We start from the raw sequence: 22,766 nt of genomic DNA on the forward strand, positions 1-22,766 counted from the left end.
ATTGGCCCAATTCCAACGATTTCCCATGGGGTCTGCCTATATTTAAAATAGGCCACAATCCCTTGAAGAAATTCTTTTTAAATTGGTTACATCAGTGCTGTATTCCTACCCTAACCTTACAACTGATTGGCTGTCCCTAGCAGATCCCATTTTTGGAAGTGATTACTTTGTTAGGTCACATCATGGGGGCTTACTAGGTTTTTAACTGCCAAACCACTGAGAATCCTGGCTCTGCCAGATGGACATAAAACCTAATTATTCACATTGATGTTTCACCATTAAATATATTATTTAATTTTTAAGAATTGTTCTTTATCAAATTTTAAAAGTTTCCATTTATGCCTATGCCTAGAATTTTTAATATAAGTGGTTATGGAAATTTATCCAGGAATTTTCTGCATCTTGTTATTCTATGAAGTTTTAACACTTTGATGAGTGTAGTGAATCATATGACTTGATTTTTTTTTTAACCCTAGAACAGTCTTGCATTCCTAGAATAAATCTACCTCAGTGATATTTTATCTTAGAAAGTTAGGTGTGCTGTCACTTCAGATTTTTTATACATGTTTGTAAATGAAACTGACATTTCTTCTTTTCACATATTTCTCTTCATCAGATTTTGATATCAAAGTTATATTATCTTCATAAAACGATTTAGGAAATGTTTCTGCTTTTTGCCACTGCCACTGTTCTCTGGAGAAGTTTGTACAACATTGGTATTATTTGTTCCTCGGAGTTTTTTTTAAACTCCTTTTAGTAAATTCTCCAGGCTTTTCATTTTCTTGGGGAAGAATTTACCTGCTGGTTACATTTCTTTAATTGCTATGGGACTCTGGGTTTTCTACTTAATCATGTGTAAGGCTATTAGTAACTTCTATTTTGTATAGATGTATACATTTGTAAATATTAACATAAAATTGTTCAGTTTTACTCCTCCATCATTTAAAAACGATGCCTTTGTAGTTGTTCAAATTTGTGTGTTGATTCTTCACTCTTCTTGTCAATTTGAACAGAAGTGTTCTATTTTTTTAACAACTGGGCTGGCGTTTCTGGTTTGTTGTTTATCTTACACTATTTCATTTTGTTTTATTATTTCTTTTCACGGCTTTCTTTGTGTTTCACCATGGAACTTGTGATCACAGAATCCAAAAGCATTGGCTCACTGGCCAGATTCTAATCTCTGTACCAGTGATGGTGCTGAATGACTGTCCTTGGAGACTTCTTCCTGGCCCCTGAGGCACACTAGTCTTCAAATATTTGTAAGTGCTTTGAGGTTTGCTTTTGAATAATCTGTAATTGAGCCTCTTCTAGACCTCTTTGTCTTTATATCTTCTAATGTAGGTGTCCTTTACTGTCATCTTTTCACTATCACTTTTAATTGACAGACAATTTCAACATCACTTATCTGAGTGATTAGACAGAATCAAGGACCTCTGAAATATCCCATACCTCCCAATGAAACCCAAGTATCTTCTTAAAAGACGTTGCCTGCCTTTGCATCTTCAATATGTGTATTTCTCTGTGGACTGTTATCTAGGAGAATTCCTTTTGCCTTACTAGCTTTGAGTCATGAGGCAGAGAGGAGGCTTTCTGCCCATGGAAAGATACGCAGCCTTGGGTTCCCGTATAGGATTGCTATGAGCCAGCGTTGACTTGATGCAGTACATTGGCAGTGAAAGCTACCTTCGTGTTATTTCCCAGCATCAACAAAGAGGGAGATAACTAGGCAGTTTAAACCATTATCCAAACAAAAACTCAGTGCCATTTAGTTGATTCCAACTCAGTGACCTATGGGACAGAGTACAATTGTTCCTTTTGAGTTTCTGAGACTTTATATTTTTATGGGACTAGACAGCCTCATCTTTGTCCTGAGTGGCTGGGGAGGTTCAAACCCTTGGCTTTCAGGGTAGCAGCTCAGTGCATAACCACTATGCCACCAGAACTCCTTCACAGACGATTATGGCAGGTTCTACAGCAGGGATCACTGAAATAAATCAAGCAGTCTTATACGTTATACTGCTTTGCAATTAACAAGGGACCTGATACTGTTGTTATGAAAACTTAAAAAATAGAATCACTGTGAGGAATTTTTATTGACTTCTTGGTGGTGAAATACTTGGCTTTGGAGACTTCTTTTTGATTGTATACTAATCTCTATATTCTTATCTTTGTTTTTTCAAATTCTCATCTTTATTTTCAATCTTGTTGATTTTTTTGATATCATCTTTCTCTAATGGTGCATTATCTTAAAATCATCATAAGTAATGACTTTCTGCACAAAGACAGCAGACAATGATAAAATATGTAACTTTACATTCTTGAGACTACTAGTGTGTGCCATATGAAAGTGATCCTAAGTACTTTCCCCTCATTTTTTAACAGAAATTTTTAAAAATTTGTTTTAGGTTAACTGAAAAATTGTTTAGAAAGTACAGCAAGTTCTCATACATTTCCATTCCTGTGTACATGCTTGTTTTTCATCACTTGACACAAGTATGTAACCTTATAGTCAGGTGCTTGCTGTCTAGTTGGTTCCAACTCCTGCACAACAGAATGAAACAATGCCCCCCTTCCTTGACCATCCTCAGAATTGTTAGGTTTGACTCCATTCTTGCAGCCACTGTGTCAATCTATTGTTTTGGAAATCTTCCTCTTTTGTGTTGTCCTTCTGCCTTACCAAGCATGATGATCTTTTCGGAGGACTGACCTCTCCTGATGTGAACACGTCCAGAGTATCTGAGATCAAGTCTCACCTTCCTCACTTTCAAGGAGCATTTTTGCTTTTGGTGGTCCTTGGTACTTTCACCATTCTTTGCCAGCATCATAATTCAAATACACAAGTTTTTCTCCAGGCTTCTTATTCATTGCCCAGCGTTCCCTGTTTGTTTGAAATTTAGCTCATGTGTTACAAGTAGGTGGAGGCAGTTTCAATTTTACTTTTCCTCCTTTGATGACCACTCAGACCAGTGCTCAGATCTAACGGGTAAGGAATGTGAAGGGTTTTTAAGGCAGTGAGCCTTTTACAATCAGTTTTCAGTTTCTTTGTAAAGCGTGAAACACACGCAGAAAACATGCTATATGTAGTCGCACAGACCGTCATGTCAGAACAGTGACGGTGTCGCTTTCAGTGCCCCCCCCCCGTAGTTCCTCCTTCTTTTCCCTTTTCCACTCACTCTCCTTCCCTCCCTTAGTAACCCCCCTTTCCTCCCCTGGCCTCAGTCTTTTCCTTTGGTCTGAAACTTTTCTCTTTTTTTTTTTTTTTGCTTTATAATAATGGTGTCATGAAATCTTTGTCTTTCTGAGATATTCAGTGTCCAACTTTCATGTGCATATGAGGCAATTGAAAATACCCTGGCTTTGGTCAGGTGTACTTTAGTCCTTAAAGTGACATCCTTGCTCTTCAACACTTTAAATGAGGCCTTGTGCAGCAGATTTACCCGGAGCAATGTGCCCTGTGATTTCTTGACAGCTCCCTCTGAATATGCATTGTGGAGCAAAGCAAGATGCAATCCTCAATTGATGATTCCAGTCTTATTTATTGGGGTGTTAATTTGTGAGCATTTTTGCTTTCTTTACAGGGAGTTATAAGAAATCTGCATTGAAGGCTGCAATTCTTGAAATTCATCAGCAAGTGCTATAAGTCTTACTTTCACAACAAGGTTGTAACATCTGCACATTACAGGTTTATATTAAGCTTTCCACCAATACTGATGCAGAGTTCTTCCGCATAGTCCAGCTTCTCAGCATATAGAATAAATAAGTATGATGAAAGGATACACACACACTCTTTCCTGATTTTTAAATTATGTAGTACCCCCTTGTTCTGTTCAAATGACAGTCTCTTGATCTATGTATAGGTTCTGGATGAGTACAGTGAAGTGTTACGGAATACCCATTCTTTTCAAGGCTACCCCTATTTGTTATGATCTGCACAGCCAATAAAACTAAAACACAAGCAGACATTTTTCTAGTATTCTCTGCTTTCAGCCAAGCTCTGTCGGACATCAGTAATGATGTCCCCTATGTCACGTCCTCATATGAATCCACCACCCATAAATTTTAATTGTATGTGATAATAAATTATATTGTTCAATAATTTTCATATTTGGTTGGTGTGTTGGACAGGGTTCTCTAGAGAGACAAGACCAGATTGCTAGTAATTATATATAAATATATTTATTAAGATAGATATATAATACAAGAAATTAACAGTTAAATTATAAAGCAGTGAGACACTAGCAGTCCTTCAAGTTTTGAGAACTGCCAGGTGCCAGTCCCCTTCTGTAGAGAGAGCTGGGCTATATATACCCAGGCAGCAAACAGCAAGGCAGGTCACCAACTGTCATCAACTGTCGGTCCCCAGCTCCAGAGAGGAACATTCCAATTGTGTGGGCTTAAAGGGACCTCAACTTACAGCGACACAGTCCACAGGCTAGGCATCCCACAGGTAGTGTACCCCTTTAAACTGAGGCATAGAACAAGCAAGGCGAGGCCCACCGAGCCATTTATCCCTCTGCCCTTCAGTTAATCCTACTTGTGTTTATCGGCCAGGCTAGCACAATAAACTATCGCAATCCACCCCTTGCCAGCCTGGCACCTGTACACAATTCTTTACCCATACATACTTATATAATCTCCAGATATTAATGAAATCACACTTATACTTATCATCAATCATCTATGACACGTATAAATGAAAAAACACTGAGTCAAATTATATCTGATATATCACACTTGAACAAAGGAAATATACGCAGTAACCACATACAAAGAAAATACATTGACAATTACAAGCCTCGCTTTTGCAGTTGATCACGTGACCATAATTGATAGGTAGAACTACCTTCTACTGCTACCCATTCCGTATTACCTTTGTCCTCAGCAAGCACCTCCGCTGGCTGTGGTTTTTGGCCTGGCGGGGTGACCCAGACCTTCATTCCTGAGGAGTCTGGGTCATTATAAGTCCTGTCAGGATTGGGTTGTTATAACTTACCATTTACTTTAATAACAGGGCCTAAGAGTCGGCCTATGGGATCTCCTGGATTCCAGACATATTCTTCTTTACCTCCATTATGAAGTACCAGTCCAATTTCTCCTTGGTAATCAGGATCAATCACACCACTTAGTACAGTGACACTCTTCCTGACCTGTTGATCCAAAGGCATGAGGAGTCCAAAGTGCCCAGGGGGCATTCTCAGCTGCCAGTTCAGTGAAATCCGTGCTATGTTTCCGGGTGGGAGAGTTCCTTTCGTCGGGAACAGGACCTCCAGGCCTGAGGAACACAGGGTTGCTGGGACAGGAAGCAAAAATGCTGCAGGTGGATCACTAGGAGTAATAGTGAGTGGTGCCACTCCAGCTTCCACCCCTTGGTTCCTGGACCCATGAATTCTGACTATTGGAGACACAGCACCATATATTGGCCGCTGGTTTAGAGCGTATACAGCTTCCTGGAGAACATTGCCCCAGTTCCGCAAGTTGTTGCTACCTAGTTGGTGCCGTAATTGTGTCTTTAGGAGCCCATTCCATCGTTCTATCAAGCCGGCAGCTTCAGGATGATGAGGAACATGATACAACCAGTGGATTCCATGGGAATGGGCCCATTGCCGCACTGTATTTGCTGTAAAGTGAGTTCCTTGATCTGAAGCAATGCTATGTGGGATGCCATGCCGGTGGATGAGGCCTTCTGTAAATTCACAAATAGTAGTTTGGGCAGAAGCATCACATGCAGGGAAGGCAAATCCCTATCCAGAGTGGGTGTCTATTCCAGTAAGAACAAAACGCTGTCCCCTCCATGATGGAAGTGGTCCTGTGTAATCAACGTGCCACCAAGTTGCTGGTTGATCTCCCCGAGGAATGGTCCCATATCTTAGACTTAATGTTGGTTTCTGTTGCTGGCAAATGGGACACTCAGCAGTGGCAGGGGCCAAGTCAGCCTTGGTGAGTGGAAGTCCATGTTGCTGTGCCCATGCATAACCTCCATCCCTGCCGCCATGTCCACTTTGTTCATGTGCCCATTGGGCGATAACAGGGGTGGCAGAGGAAAGAGGAGGACCAGTCTCCACAGCGCGTGTCATCTTATCCACTTGATTATTAAAGTCCTCCTCGTCAGAGGTAATCCTTTGGTGAGCGTTCACGTGAGATACAATCAACTTTACTTTCTTGGCCCATTCAGAGAGGTCTATCCACATACTTCTTCCCGACACCTCCTTGTCACCAATTTTCCAATCATGGTCCTTCCAATTCCCTGACCATCCAGCCAAGCCATTAGCCACAGCCCATGAATCAGTATATAATCTCACATCTGGCCACTTTTCCTCATATGCAAACTGAACGGCCAGGTGCAGTGCTCGAAGTTCTGCCCATTGGGAAGATTTCCCTTCACCACTGTCCTTGAGGGAGATCCCAGAAAGGGGCTGTAGTGCTGCTGCTGTCCACTTACGAGTGGCACCTGCATATCGTACAGAGCCATCCGTAAACCAAGCATGACTTTTTTGGTCTTCACTTAAAGTATGGTAAGGAACTCCCCAGGAGGCCATAGGTGCAGACTGAGAGAAAGGAGGCAATGTGACAGGAGTGGAGACTGTGGGCCTTTGAGCCCCTTCTTCATGCAGCTTACTTGTTACTTCAGGTCCTATTTGGCCCGATCTCATATATGCCACTTCCATGTAACAATGGAGTGTTGCTGCGCACATCCAACTTTATGATTACGTGGGTCAGACAATACCCAGTTCATGATAGGTAATTCAGGCCTCATGGTGACTTGGTGGCCCATGGTGAGGCCTTCAGTCTCCACCCAGGCCCAGTAACAGGCCAACAGCTGTTTTTCAAAGGGGGCGTAGTTGTTTGCAGAGGATGGCAAGACTACTCCAAAATCCCAATGTTGTACTCTGTGACTCACCAATAGGGGTCTGCCAAAGACTCCACACTGCATCTTTATCTACAACTGACACCTCTAGCACCATTGGATCAGCTGGATCATATGGTCCCAGTGGCAAAGCAGCTTGCATGGCAGCCTGAACTTGTTGAAGAGCCTTTTCTTGTTCCGGGCCCCACTCAAAAATGGAGGCTTTTTGTGTCACTTGATGAATAGGTCGAAGTAGAACACCCAAGTGAGGAATATGTTGCCTCCAAAATCCGAAGAGGCCCACTAGGCGTTGTGCCTCTTTTTTAGTCGTTGGGGGCGCTAAATGCAATAGCTTATCCTTCACTTTAGGAGGAATATCTCGACATGCCCCACACCACTGGACTCCTAGAAATTTTACTGATGTTGGTACCTGAATCTTTGTTGAGTTAATTTCCCAACCCCTTGTACGCAGATATTGTACCAATGAATCTAGAGTCTTTGATACATCCTCCTTAGTGGGTCCAATCAGCATAATGTCATCAATATAATGGACCAGCGTGACATTTTGTGGAATAGACAGGTGGTCAAGGTCCCTTTGGACTAAATTATGGCACAGGGCAGAAGAGTTGATGTACCCCTGGGGGAGAGTTGTGAAAGTATATTGTTGCCCCTGCCAGGGGAAGGCAAACTGCTTCTTGTGGTCCTTTGAGACTAGTATTGAGAAGAAGGCATTGGCCAGATCAATGGGTGCATACCATGTACCAGGAGAAGTGTTAATTTTCTCAAGCAATGTAATCACATCTAGGACAGCAGCTGCAATTGGAGTTACCACCTGGTTAAGTTTACGATAATCCACTGTCATTCTCCAGGATCCATCTGTCTTCTTTACAGGCCAAATTGGTGAATTAAATGGGGATGTAGTAGGAATCACCACCCCTGCATCTTTCAAGTCTTTGATAGTGGCACTGTTCTCTGCAATCCCTCCAGGAATGTGGTACCGCTTTTGGTTGACTATTTTCCTAGGTAATGGCAATTGTAATGGTGTCCACTTGGCCTTTCCTACCATGATAGCCCTTATTCCACATTTTGGGGATCCGATAGGGGGTTCGGCCAGTTACTAAGGATGTCTATTCCACTGATGCGTTCTGGAAGTGGAGAAATAACCACAGGATGGGTCCGGGGGCCCACTGGACCCACAGTGAGGCGCAGTTGAGCTAAAACTCCATTGATAACTTGACCTCCATAAGCCCCCACTCTGATTGGTGGGCCCTCGAAACATTTTGGGTCTCCTGGAATTAGTGTCAGTTCTGAGCCGGTGTCTAGTAATCCCCGAAAAGTTTGATTATTTCCTTTCCCCCAATGAACTGTCACTCTTGTGAAAGGCCACAGGTCCCTTTGGGGAAGGCTAGAAGAAAGACTAACAGTATAAACCTTCAGTGATGTAGCAGGATCCTCCTTACAAGGGACCGGCCTCCCCTTCATTTGTGGGTCTGTAAACTGGCTCAGGTCTGGGAATTGGTTGAGCGATCGTGACTGTCTATTCTGCTGTTCACCTGATCTACCATTCTTCTGCCTGTACAGACCACGTAACTATTTAGTAGGCTTCCCATCTATTTCATTCCTAGGGACACCGTGGCTAAGTAGCCAATGCCATAATTCCAAACGAGACAGGTTGCTTTGATTGTTATTGAAAACTTTTTGTCTATTATATCCACGCCCACCCTGTCTCTGTTGATTCACTGCTGACACCTGCCCTCTACCATCACGGGGACCAATCAGCCCCATTGTGGTCAAATGTCGGAGTTCGCTTAGGGCAGTGCCCACTGTTAATCCTGGTGCACATAGAATAGCAATTACAGGAGTCTTAAGAGATGCTGGGGCCCACTTCACAAACTTGTTCCTTATGGTTGTGATAAAGGGTATGTCTTCATACCCCCTTTTGGATCTATGGGAATATCTTGATAGATCCATTCTAACATACCAATTTCTCTAAGCTTTTGGATGCCTTCCTCTACAGTGTACCAAGGTAGGTCAGGTACTTCAAGTTGGTCCAATCTAGGCCATCTGGCAGTCCATGCTTCATTGAACCACCTAAATAAAGACTTAGATCCTTTTTTAGCCTGTCTCGCAGAGACATTGAAAGAAGAGTCTGTGCTCAGGGGTCCCATATCCAGAAACTCAGACCGGTCTAATATTACATTTCATGTACCAGTATCCCACACCCTTAGTAACCATTCCCAGGGGTATTCTCCAGGCTTCTGCTTGTACTTATTTGAAAGTTCGAGCAGGTCTTTATGTGTGTAGTGCGCTTCTTGGATAATCCTCTCAACGTCACCTTTAGGAGGTTTCTGAGACTTAATTTTAGTGACAGGTCTAGTGGAAATAATGGGTGGTGAGGGTGTTTCCTGGGTGCTCTCAGCAATATCTTGTGAGGCATCTTCCTCAGATAGTGCTACTGATGCAGCCCCACCTGGCATATCAACTTGAATAGTTTGGCTAATCTGCTCAGGTGTTTCAAAGGGCTCAATATCCTCTTCTTCTGGATCATCAGCCCATATGTTCCCATCCCATGTTTCAGAGTCCTAACTTTTCCCAATGAATGCCCTTACTTTGGTTTCAGACACTACTCTAGATCTGCAATTCAGGTGCCGTTGTAATTCAGCCACTCATATAATAAGACTCTGGACCTGGTTCTCAGCAATGTCAGCTCTTTTACTAGAGGAGAGAAGGCTCTCCTTTATAGCACAGATGGAAGTTTTCAAATCTGTTAGTCTGCACCTGAGGCGTGCTTTTGAGGCTCTGAGATCATCCCTCTCCTTAATCACACTTTCCATTGTACGAAGGACCAGCCAACCAGCTTCCTTATACTTGTCATTATTCACAAAACTCCTAGAAAATATCAAACATGATCACCTAGAGCATCTCCTTTATCCAGCACCCCATCTATCGGTGGTGCTACTTTAGGTATTATCTTTGCTATTTCACACCATGGATTAAGGGTAGCAGACGTATCCACGTCAGGACTAATCAGGTTGGAAAGCCAATTTAAGAAACCCATATTTATGGTTTATTTCTCTAGAAGCACTCGTTGAACAGGGTTCTCAGAGAGACAAGACCAGTTGGGTTGCCTTTGGGTACAAATGTGGATCTCTGGCACTCAGCTGGCCAAGTAAGCTGCGTTCCAAATTTCTTGGCATTACCAAGTAAGTTCTTTCATTGCTTCACCAGCTTGTTGAACGTTTCAATTCCCATTGATTCCTGGAGCCTTGTTTTCAGTTAATGGTTTCAGTGTAGCTTAGACTTCTTTGTTCAGTACCATTGGTTCTTAATCAGATGCTATTTCTTGAAATCATTGAACATTGATGAATCTTTGGGTACAGTGACTGTATTCCTTCCATCTTTAGTGTTTTCTGCATCATTCGATATTTTGTCTGTGGAATTTTTCAGTATTGCAACACAAGCTGAGATTTTTCCCTCAGTTCTTTCCATTTAATATATGCTGAGTGTTATTCCTGTTTGGTTTTCTCACTGTAGGTCTTGGCACATTTCATTATATTTTACTTTGTCTTCCTGAGCTGCCCTTTGGACTTTCCTGTTCAGCTATTTCATTTCATCATTTCTTTCATTTTATACCTATTCCATAATCAAGGTTGAAAGTCTCTTCTGACACCTACATTGATCTTTTTTGTTAGTTTCTGTCTTTTTAATGACTTCTTTCTTCATGTGTGATCTTCTTAATGTTATCCCACAGCTTATCAGATCTTTTGCCATTAGTGTCCAATGAGTCAAATCTATTCTTGAGATGTTCTCGAAATTTAAGTGGGATATACTCAGAATTATAGACGGCTCTCTTAAGTGGTTAAAAAGTACTGGGATAGCATGTAGGAGTTAATTATAGATGAACTTCCTTGGTAATGAGAAATATGGAGCAAGCTACATTGGGGGAGATCTTCAAAATTAGTGAAACTTTTAATTTACTCATGGTTACCATGCACCTCACTCACTGCCGTTGAGTTTATTACCTCTCATAGCAACCTGGAGGGGCGGACTAGAACTGAGACTGTAAAGTGCCCCCCCCCAACAGTTTTATTGCTACCTAATCCACATATCATACAATTCAGTCGTATCAAGAAGAAATGTACACTCATTACTACAATCAGTTTTAGAAACAGCACCCCCCGCTCATTGGTAATCGCAATCAGTTCTAGTGCTTCCTTCTACCTCCTGCCTTCCTTGTTTACTCCCTAAACTCCCTTACCCTCCCTGCTACCTACCACCCAGCCTATATCCCTTGGAAACCCTCGCATCAGTTATTATCTCTGTGCATCCACTCCTTCTGTGCTTCACACACTCGGAAACCCAACAGAACCAATAAAAAACAAAATAGAAATAAAGTGGTAAGGATAAATTATAAGGATAAAATTACAAATAATGAGTTAAAAAGAAAAGACCCCCATCAATATTTTAAAAGCCAGGGAAGAAATTTTTGTCATGGAAAAAGTAAGATATTATTGCACCTAGAACAAATTCAGGTTGGGTCTATAGGGAGGTCAACTGGCCAAGTATCAAGATTGATCCAGCATAATCAAGATTACAATGGTCTGCCTGATAGTAAGACTGTGGCCAGAAGGGATTGATAGGCCAGCGGCTCAGTCTGACTAGATACTCTGCAGGTGCGTTTGGGGCTCCCACTGCCCTCCTCAGACTTCTACAAATAGGGTGTTTAAAAATTTAGCCCTGATTCTTTTCCCTTTACCATACTCAAAATTTTAAATCAATAAACTTGCAAAAATTTATTGTCCTTGTTTTGTCAAACATGTGGCTGTATCCTTATAGGCCCTGAGCTTTAACCTAGGAATCTTGAAATCACTTTTTAAAGTTCTACAAATTCTTCCATTCTTATCATTTATGAAAACTGCTTTCTGAGTCAGTTGGTCTGCTCAAGAGTCTGTTTAGTTTATTCCCAATGTTGGCCAATTATTGCCCCCAATTGCCCTTTATGTAAATCATAAAATTCTGTTCCCACCAACTTTAATCTCATTCACGAGCCTTCCTTCTATGTACTCATTCTTTGTAGCATGATGACAATCCGACTTGAAAGTCTTGGGAGTAGCAAAAGTCATTTCTTTAGAAATACCCACTGACCAATGTGCAAAATCCATATTTAAATATTTATAGATTGATGTTTTCTCTTACAATGCTTACCCCTATGGATAAGACATTCAGTCATCTTATCAGGAGTTGTCACCTTCCAGGTCAGGTTTTTATCCATACAATGCAGTTGATGTTCTTCCATGATGAAGATTATAGTTTACAGCCCCAGTGCTTTTCTCCCTTCCGCAGAAAGCCTTATTGTAGAACTCTAGTCTGTGAACCTGAATAATGCTGCGGTGTCCTGGAAGCCGGCACTTCAGTGAACTCCATCTCCACCCATTTGCACAGTAGTGGAACATGTTTCTTCCCTGAGGCCAGCTTTAGCTTTCATGCCTGTTCCAACTCCAGTTGCTGCAATCCTGGCATTCACTTCTGACTTCTCTAATACTATCTGGTGGTTGTAGTTTATGATTTATATCTTCTGTGTTTGTTTCATAAGCTTTAGTTGTGTTTGTGTACTTGCCTATCTACCTTTACAAGAACAGCTATTTTATAATATTTCCTCACGTTTTTGAGTCCCTTCTCCTTTTTGGTGGTATTGATGCCTGGTGAACATTGGTAGCCGAAGTCTAGCCACTTATTTCATTTGCGTCTCTTTCCTTAAGAGTTACAAGTATTTTGCTTGTTTTCTAGGCACGCAAACAAATGGTTTGGACTTTCAGAAGCAGCCTGTGCCTGTGGGAGGAGCGATCTCAACAGCCCAGGCCCAGGCTTTCCTTGGACATCTCCACCAGGTAGAATACTCCGCTTAAACAGCTGTGGAAGACAACAGTGGGGCACAAAATGCCAGGACTTGGGGAAAATATTTCAGCATGTAGAGCTCCCTAAGTTGTATAAAAGTCTGGTGGTGCTAATTGCAGCTAACTGTGGCATTCTGAATAGATAGTGGGAAAATTAGTTGACTATATTAGCCATTGGCCTTATATCTGTTTGCATAATAATCCCTTCTTATGTATGGAATGTGTATAGCACCTGGATTCTTGTTCATGTGAGTGAGTCATAGTAGCTAACTCATGGTTGTAAGATAGACTGTACCAGAGTCATCAGAATGATTTTAACCCACCTGAGCCGAGGCCTGTTCTGGAAGGCTCATAGCTCAGAGCTCATCTGTCACTGCTGTAGAGCAGTTTGAAAAGCGCTTTGATTTGGCCCGTGTACTTATGCTGCTCAGAACCTTTTGTTTGACTTTGAATTCTAGTTTGGATTTCAAAAGAACTGCCTGAACTTCCGTTCTCTTCTGTGACGTGATTTGTACCCCCTCAGTCTAAAACAAGGCTCGGATTTGTTCTATTCATCCATAGTTTCACTACAGGGTAGAGGTAGAGGGAATGAAAAACACGCACTGGCCCCATCAGTTTTGATATGGGAGCTGGTTGAAAAGGAAAAGCAAAAAGTGAAAGCAGTTGAGCGATGAATGACCAGAGTGCCTTCTGTTAATAAGCTCAGCTGCTAATTGGAAGGTTGGTGGTTGGAGTCTGCACAGGCTCCTCAGAAGAAAGGCCTGGTAATATACCTTCAAATAATTATCGTCTGAAACCCCAACCACATGGAGCACAGTTCTCTCGGACAGAGGTTCACTGTGAGTGGGAATTGAGAGTAGCTGGCATCATGGGTTATGCATTGAATTGATAACCAGAAGATCAATGGTTCAGACCTACCAGCTGCTCTTCAGGAGAAAGATGGGGTTATCTGCTTCTGTAGAGATTTAAAATCTCAAAAGTGCAAAAAGGTACCATAGATACTCGTGTATAATCCAAGCTTATCAGAGCACATTTTTAATGCAGTTTTTGTGGTAAAATTAGGTGCCTCGGCTGATATCGGGTCGTTGGCTTATACGCGAGTATATGTGGTATTCTAGCTTATCCTGTTCTGTACAGTCATTATGAGTTGTAATGAACTCGATAGTGGTAGTTTGGGGTTATTTGAAGTGGGGGTGGGGTGGGGGGGTATTTAATATCATTAAGTCATTCAGCTGTGAAATGAAAGGTCTAGAGTTTGAATTCACCAGCACCTCGCTAACCAACAATGTGACAATCTGCTTGTGTAGAGATTCATGGGAACCCTGTAGAGCTGTTGAACTCTGTCTTGTAGGGTCAGTATAAATCAGAATCATCTCAGTGGCAGTGTGTTTTTGAGTTTTTTTTTGTGATTCCTACCTCACTTAAAACCTTGAACTAAACATAATGCTGGAAATGTGCTGAGCAGTACTGTTGGTGCTAGTGGCTCTGGTGGCACTGGTAGCTGATGGTGGTGACCAGGCATGTAGAACGCCCAATGTTACATATTGACATGGCAAAGGAAGGCTCCGCAAACCAGTCTTGTTGCTGTGAATTGAAAACACGCACTGCTGCTCTAATATTTTTATCAGGAGGAGTCTTGGTGGCGGGGTTTGGGTCACAAGTTGGGATAACCACAAGGTCAGCAGTTTGAAACCACCAGCTGCTCCATAGGTGAAAGACGAAACTTTCTACTCCCATAAAAGTTACAGACTGGTAAACCCACAGTTTTACTCTGTCCTATACGGTGACTGTGAGTTGGAATCAATTTGAAGGCAGTGAGTTAAGGATGCCTTCAGACTACATAAACTAGAAAAGAAGCTCTTGTACTTGAAAGCAGATGGAAATTCTAGAAAGATGGGAGGCTTTGTCTCATGTACTCTGAGCATGTTATCTGAAGAAAGCAGACCCCACGTCAACAGAATACAGAAAAACCATCAACAAGATGGTTGCAACAGTGGGCTCAAACAGAACAAGTAGAGGAGGGCAAAGCAGCAGGCAGTCATTCCTTCTCTCGTTCTTAGGGTGGCTGTGAGAGGAAGCTCAAGGCACCTAACAATAATCCCACGCTGATGTTTGCTATATGGATAAGTACTGTCTTCTGTTACACTGGGGCCCAGTTGACACACTAGCTCAGATAGTCTTGCTTACATCTCTGAAAGTAGAGAAACTTCTGTATTTAGCTTCTAGCTAAATATGAAAAATAATTAATAGAAAAATGACTTAATATGTTTTTTTTATTCCAAAAAAGCAAAAATATTTTCATTTTGTTTTTCTCCTAAGGTCAAAGTCAACATCAAATATCAGTTAGGTAATCTGAAAAAAGAAAGAAAACAATTACATTTATAATAACAACTAAAAGAATAAAATAACTAGGGGCTAATGTAGTCAGGGGGTGATACTTGTATACTGAAAACCATGGAGCATTGTTGAAAAAATTTAGAGAAATTAAAGAGTATGTTCATGGGTTGGACGAAAGGTTTAATATTACTAAAATAGCAACACATTGCAAAGCATTTCAGAAAATTAACATGAAAACATTCTAACCCCTAATTTTTCTGATTTCTAATTCAAAATAGCACTTTGATAGGATGTCATGATATAGTTATACATATTAAGCACCTTTATCAGGCTTTAAGTTCGTGATGGTCCAATCAAGTTTTTTAAATTCCTAAGGTACATACATGATAGACATTCCTATTGTGCTTCTTCACCACATCCAAAATCCGAGATAAGTGCAACTCTCCGGCACCAGGTCTAGAAGCTCTAGACTTAGTAACTGATTCTTGTCATCAGGGCACCTCCACTATTGCCCAAAGCAAAGATTCTGTTTGAAACCTGGATACCATTAAGGTACAAGTCTGCAGAATAGTTCACCATCTGAATAGAAACAAATATTTTTTACTCAAACAGTTTAACACTTAATTGGGTGGTGTTGCTGTACCAGCATTGTTAATAATAAACTACTACCTGTCAGCATCTAGTACCAGTAAGGGTACAGCCATTGGTCCACAGGAACACCTCTGGTTAGTGGCAGCCTCTCAGCCATGTCTTCTGCTTTTGTGGACCAAGAATCCCGCCTGTCGCTCTGCCTCATAGTCCCAAGGTCTTGGTGCTGCTCCTCTGTTTTGTCAAACCATGGTTTTCCTGCCTCAGTCTCTAGTCTTGGCCTGGTGGTCTTTGCACTGTCCCACTGCTTCTGAGCCACACTCTCCAGTGCCTCTGGTCTCAGCCTTTTCCACTTCAGACAGAGATCTCAAATGTGCTCTTCTTCCAATGGTGCTGAGAATTGTGAGTCCAAGATGACTCTTACATACTGTAGAATGGCTTTGTTGAAGGTGTGGTTCTTTTCTTTTAGCAAATCATCAACCCCAAGGAAGCAGAGTGTGACTTGGTTTATACCCTCCACTAAAGTCAGGACTTCACCCCACCTTCATTAAGAAAGCATGAGCATAGCAGGGAATTCCCTGCAAAAGGGGATTATAGCCACATGAGTCCAGAATTACATTACAACACATAAGGATTCTACACTTGATACTACACCGGAGCAAAAGAAGAGGGAAGGAGAGAGAGAGGAACATATACTGGCCCACCAAGCCCCTGCTCAGAGCAGCCAATGCACAGAGAGGACCATAGGGTTGGCCTCACCATGAGACAAGACATCTCTTACTGACCCATATTGCTAAGAGGAACAACAGTGGAGACACAGTGCGGGAATTTTGCCCAATCTGACCCCACCATACTGTGGTGAACCAGGAAGGGTGTGCACCAGAGCAGCAAGGGGAGCAAAGCAGTGAAGTTCTCAGGGAATACCACAAGTAGACTTTGGGGCCATGGCATGGCACCCCATCAGACTCAACTGGAAAACACTCCTACTAAAGGTCAACAAACAGACCTGGAACTATTTGCAGGCTTTTCTTTTTTGTTGTTGTTGGTGGTGTGTTTTTTTGTTTTGTTTTGCTGTCTTGTGTTTGTGCTTCTTATTGTCCCTGCATGCCTGTCTAGATAAGATAGGCTGGATAAACAATCCGGGGGAGAAAACAATAGGACTGATGGTTGAGGAGAGGAGGAGGTGGGGAAAGGAAGTGGGTGTTAACAAATCCACGGAAAAGGAAACAACAAATGATCTAAAATCGATGACAAAGAGGGTATAGGATGCCTGGTAGGTTAGATCAAGTGCAATATAACTGAGGGGAATTACTGAAACCCAAATGAAGGCCAAACATGATAGTGGGACAAGAGGAGAGTAAAAGGAAATAGAGGAAAGAACTAGGAGGCAAAGGACATATATAGAGGTCTAAAGACAAGTATGTACATATGTAAATATATTTATATGTGATGACAGGGAAATAGATCTATGTACATATATTTATAGGTTTAGTATTAAGGTAGCAGATGGACATTGGGCTTCTACTCAAGTACTCCCTCAAGGCAAGAACACGTTGTTCTAATAACCTAGCATTCTGTGATGCTTACCTTCCCTACATGATCCCTAAAGACAAAATGGGTGCATAACAAATGTGGTGAAGAAAGCTGATGGTGCCCATCTATTAAAAGTTATAGTGTCTAGGGTCTTAACGGCTTGAAGACAAACAAGCCACCATCTAGCTGAGAAGCAACAAAGTCCACATGGAACAAGCACACCAACCTGTGATCATGAGGTGTCAGTGGGATCAGGCATCAAAGACTCAGAACAAAAAACCTATCAATGTGAATGAGGGGCGTGCAGAGTAGAGACTCAAAGCCCATCTATAGACAATTGGAGATCCCCTTACAAAAGAGTCACATGGAAGAAATGGGCCAGTCAGGGTGCAGCATAGCAATGATGAAACATACAACTTTCCTCTAGCTCTATAATGCTTTCTCCCCCCCACTATCATGATCCCAATCCTACCTTACAAAATCCGGCTAGACCAGAGCATATACATGGGTACAGATATGAACTGGAAAACAGGGAATCCAGGAAGGTGGGAGGAGAGAGGGGGAACTGATCACAATGATCTACATATGACCCCCTCCCTGGGAGACAGACAACAGAAAAGTGGGTGAAGGGAGACATTGGTAAGTGTGAGACATGAAAAAAAATAATGATTTATAAATTATCAGGGGTTCATGGGGGCTGGAGGGGAAAAATGAGGACCTGATACCAAGGGCTCAAGTAGAAAGAAAATGTTTTGGGGAATGATGATGGCAGCAAATGTACAAATGTGCTTGACACAATGGATGTATGGGATGTATGTATGGATTGTGATAAGAGCTGTATGAACCCCCCCAATAAAATGATTTTTTAAAACCACATAAGGAATTGTTTACTATATCTTGAGTAGCTTTAGAATACATTTCAAAACCTGGAAGTGTGAGTTCTACTTTGCCCCCACCCCCAAGAATTGCGTTTGGCTATTTGCAGCCCCTATATGGTTTTATATAAATTTGGGGATTCATTTTTTCCTTCCTGCAAAGAAGGATATTGGGATTTTGCTAGTGTGTGTTGCTTAATTCCCACATATTTGTGTATTTTCCCAATTTGCTTTGATGGTTAATTTTTACATGCACTCCATTGTGATCAGAAAAGATTATCTGTATGGTTTCAGTTTTTAAAAATTAGACTCGTTTTTGTGGCTTAGCAAAAGTCTTTTCCCGGAGAATGCTGCTATACAGTGCTATAGAGAGTGTATTGATAAGACATCTGTGTGTGTGTTTATGTTGGTTTTAGTTCCTCCATTTCCTTATTGTTCAGCTTTCCAATTATTCTGTTCCATATTGGAAAAGGGATCTCTAAGTCTCCAACTATTATTGTAGAGCCATCTATTTCTCACTTTAGTTCTGCCAGTGTTCATGTCATATATTTTGAGACTCTGAGGTTAAGTTTGTGTGTATTTATAATTGTTGACATTTTTATCATTACATAATGCCAGATGTCTCTTTTAAAAATTTTTTATTTAATGTTTTTATTTAAGGTTTTGATTTAATGTCTATTTCATCTGATATGAAAATAGTCACTTCAACTGTTTAGGCTACTGTTTGCATAGAATTTTTTGTTTGACCTTTGACTTTTAATTCATTTGTGCATTTCAGTTAAAAGTGTCTCTTGGGAAAGTACATACAGGAATCATGTTGTGTGTGTGTGTGTATGTGTCTTGTACCTCTTTTTAATCGGGTTACTGTGAGTGATAATAGATTTGGCAACAAGTTTTTGGTTATACTTCTTTGGCTCTCATTTCCTCCAATACTGACCTTTTCTCATGCTTATTTATTTGGGTATTTTTTCTTTCCCATTTCCTTTTGTGTATACTTTTTGGATATTTCTTACCGTGGGTGTTGTGTTGAGCATCATGACATAACCACTCAGTTTAAATCAATATAAATTTAACTTCAGTGACATATAACTCTCTATTCTTACACCATCCTTCCCTTCTTACTCTATTTTCATGCAAATAATGCATGTGTCATTTCAGCTGCCCGGTTGGGTATTTTCTTAAGCTTGCTACGCTTTATTTATCGATCTATCTATCTATTTATTTTTGCAGCAACAAGTAGAAAAAAACTGCTATTGCACATTTATGAAAATACCTCCCTTTGTGAGGGCACATTTGGCAAGAAAATGAAGCATGTGTGTGCTGTTTGCATAAAATACAGTATATTCTTTCAAAATGCATATTTTAAATAATAACCCATCAGTGTAAGTAATTTCTCATTATAAATCACACAAAACACAACAACTAGAGTTAAAAAATTTTTAAATGTTGTAAAACCGACCTTTTCCATTGTCCTTACTGGGGTTTTCTTTATATTACAACTTCAAGCTATTTGTTTTTCTTTTCAATTTGAAAGATTCCTTTCAGCATTTCTTATAAGGCAGGTAAGAAGCCCTGGTACACACTAGGTGCTCCACTGATAACTGATTAGGCCAGCAGTTCAAACCCACCTAGCTGCTCCACAGGATGAAAGACCCGGCCAAATGCTCCCATAGAAAGTATCGCCTGGAGAGCTCTGTGGGTAGCTCTGCTCTGTCACATGGAGTGACAAAAATCGACCCATTGGCACTGAACAACAGCTGCAGAGGGCAGTCTGGTCATAACAAATGTCCTCAGCTGCTCTGTCTGGGAGGGTCTTAATTTCACCCCAGGTTTTGGAGAGGGCGGTGGTATGTTTTGCCAGATCCTATATTAACAAATTTCCAAGAAATTGGCACTTAACTGTATTGAGAATGCTTTGCGTGGGACTTTTCCTCTTAACAGCAAGCAAGAAGCTACTTTGTGGATTCTCTTGTTTTTAGTTTTCATAAACTTGGTTAAAATACTAAAATGTATATCTCTCTGGTTTTTTGCTACTTGGGATCTGTTAAGTTTCTTAGATTTGTACATTAATTTTTTCATCAAATCTAGAAAATATTTTGTCATGATTTCTTCAAATATGCTTTCTATCTCTTTCTCCTTCTGGATCTCTATGCTGTATATTTTTGTCCACTTGATGGCCTACTACAGTTGTAATTGGATTGTCTTAAGTTTTCTTTGTTCTTACCTCTTCAGTCATTTTAGTTGACTTGCCCCTTTTAACTGATCCATTTGCAAACTCGAGTTTGTGTATATTTTTCAGCTCTAATATTTGTATTTCTTTATTTTTTCAGTTTCTCTTTATTAAAACTCTCATTTTTCATCTGTATTGTTTTCCTGGTTTTGTCCAATGTAATGAATATATTTATTATTGTAGTTTTAAAGTCAGAATCAACTTGAGGCTTACTAACAGTAACAATCTGTTGCTCTTTCTTGATTACGTAGGGTCACTTTCTCTCTCTTGAGTTTTCTTCTTTTAATTGGGCCATATTTTTTGGTGTCCTTGTATGGCATAAGGTTTTTGGTTATCACTGAAACTAATATTTGAGTAGTGTAATATGGTGCCTCGAGAACTGGGATGCCTGACCTCCTCAGAGACTGCTATTTTGTTTTCCTTGCTAAAAGCTCTAGTAGTCCATCTGCTTAGCAACCTTGCCTGTTTGGGGAAAGACTACCATTCTATTGTGTGTTTATACTCAGGACTTGTGTTGCACAACCTACACCCAACTAGTGTTTCATTGGAGATTTCTTGGGACACCAGTGGAAAAACAAAAATGGAAAATATTCCTTAGGCTATTCCTTAGGAAAATCCATTCCTTAGGATTTGTTATTGTTCATTAACAATGGCTGCAGTCGACTGATGAGTGACATGTCCAAGCTATTTTTGTAAAGTGTATATTGTAATACGGTTATCTCTCTTGTCAGTCATTGCCACCAAAAAAGAAAGAGGAAGAAGGGGGAAGGGAAAGTGGCACAGTGACTTTTTAATTTTCTGCTACCAAGGACAAGCTGTGTGAGGACTCAAACTACTTCAGTCAGAGTCTGACTTAAGCTTTGGGGTTTTCAGTTTCTTCCTATGCATGTGAATGCTGAATGTTGAATAAGGAAGACCAGAGAATTGATGTGTTTGAATACGGTGTTGCTGAAGGATATTGAATACGCTATGGACTCCCAGAAGGACAAATAAATCTGTAGTGCAAGAAGTACAACTAGAATAAACTGCGCCTTAGAAGGGAAGATGGCCAGATATTGTCTCGTGTGCTTAGGACATGTTATCATGCTTGTCAAAGTAGAGGCTCAGTGAAGAAGAGGAAAATCTTCAACATGATGGATTGACACAGTGGCTACAACAGTGGGCCCAAAGTTAATAACAACTTTGATGATGATGCAGGACTGGGTGGTGCTTTGTTCTGTTGTAGATAGGGTCTTTATGAGTTAGAATAGACCTCAGCATCTAACACCAAGGTTCTAGCATCCCAAAACGTTGTTGTTGTTAGGTGCCATTGAGTCTACTCCAACCTGTAGCGACCCTGTGCACAGCAGAATTGTTCCTATGCCTGAGCCTGTTAGTGCAGCTGCTCTTTTTTGCTGCCCCCGTGCCAGTCCCATGGCCCTTACCAAATACTTGACATTCCAAAGCAGTTGGTTCTAATTGCTCTTTACAGTGAATTTGTTGTTTTATGGAGGAATTAACTTCCAGAGATTTCTACACCCCCCCACCCCACCCCCACACACCCCCAGTGCATATCACAGATCTGGGTTTTGACTCTTTCTCATTACATAAGAGTCCTGATGGTGCTGTGGTCGCGCGTTGGGCTGCTAGCGCTAAGGTCGGGAGTTGGAAACCACCAGCCATTCCTTAGAAAACAGATAAGGCTTTCTACTCTCAGGAAGAGTGGCAAGCTCGGGAAGCCACGGGGGTAGTTTATCCTGTCTGTAGGGTCACTGTGAGTCAGAAGGGATTAGATGGTGAGATCTCAATTACGTTAGTTTGTCTTTATCTTTACAGTGAATTTTATGTATAATTTTTTTTCATTCTGACAATCTCTTTCATGTAATTGGTAGACAGTGTTCACATTTAACATGATCATAAATAGGAAAAAAGATCTTAATTTTCATTTCTTCCTTAATGCTATAACGTTATGTAGATGTTAGCTCTGGAACCTATACCTCTTTCTTCCTTTGTTACATGCATCTTTTAACATTTTTTACCGGCGACAAGTCTGCTTGGTTTTTGTCGTCTGTTACACTGTGTCTTGTCACACTTTGAAGGGTTAGCTGGACACAGAATTCTTGGCTGGTAGTTTTTCCTTTCAACCTTTTAAATTACTGGCTTTACTTTTTTCTTGATTGCCTGATTTCTGATGAGACATCTCTTGTCTTTGTTCCTCTCTGAGTAAGGCCTCCCACTGACACTTCTTTGTACACTTTGTTTTTGTTCTTGTGCTAGTTGAACACTATTATTTCTAGGTGTAGTTTGCTTGTTTGTTTTGGTCTTTTGTGGTTGGTGTCTGTCAATTAATATGTATATATTAGATGTTATTACTTCAATTTTTTTTACCCTCCCCTTTTGGTAGTATTCCTGTTTTGCAAATGCCTCATGATAATTTTTGAGATGTATGAATGGATGTTAGAAGCTAACCAGGCATAATAATGAGA

The 22,766-nt window shown here is 40.9% G+C and overlaps 1 protein-coding gene and 1 non-coding gene across 3 annotated transcripts in view; one reads left to right on the forward strand and one right to left on the reverse strand.

Moving 5' to 3' along the window:
• POU2F1 (POU class 2 homeobox 1) overlaps window positions 1–22,766 on the forward strand; it is a 239,499-nt gene that overhangs the window by 156,084 nt on the left and 60,649 nt on the right. For both annotated transcript variants that reach the window (XM_075564425.1, XM_075564435.1), the window contains exon 3: window positions 12,632–12,732. In XM_075564425.1, the coding sequence (XP_075420540.1) occupies window positions 12,632–12,732 (101 nt within the window). The remainder of the gene's footprint in view (window positions 1–12,631; window positions 12,733–22,766) is intronic.
• On the reverse strand, window positions 2,881–3,001 carry LOC142437799 (small nucleolar RNA SNORA61). The gene has a single exon (XR_012782318.1). It is a non-coding gene; the product is annotated as a small nucleolar RNA SNORA61 (small nucleolar RNA).

The sequence above is a fragment of the Tenrec ecaudatus genome, chromosome 1, assembly GCF_050624435.1.
Source record: "Tenrec ecaudatus isolate mTenEca1 chromosome 1, mTenEca1.hap1, whole genome shotgun sequence".
Lineage (NCBI taxonomy): Eukaryota > Metazoa > Chordata > Mammalia > Afrosoricida > Tenrecidae > Tenrec > Tenrec ecaudatus.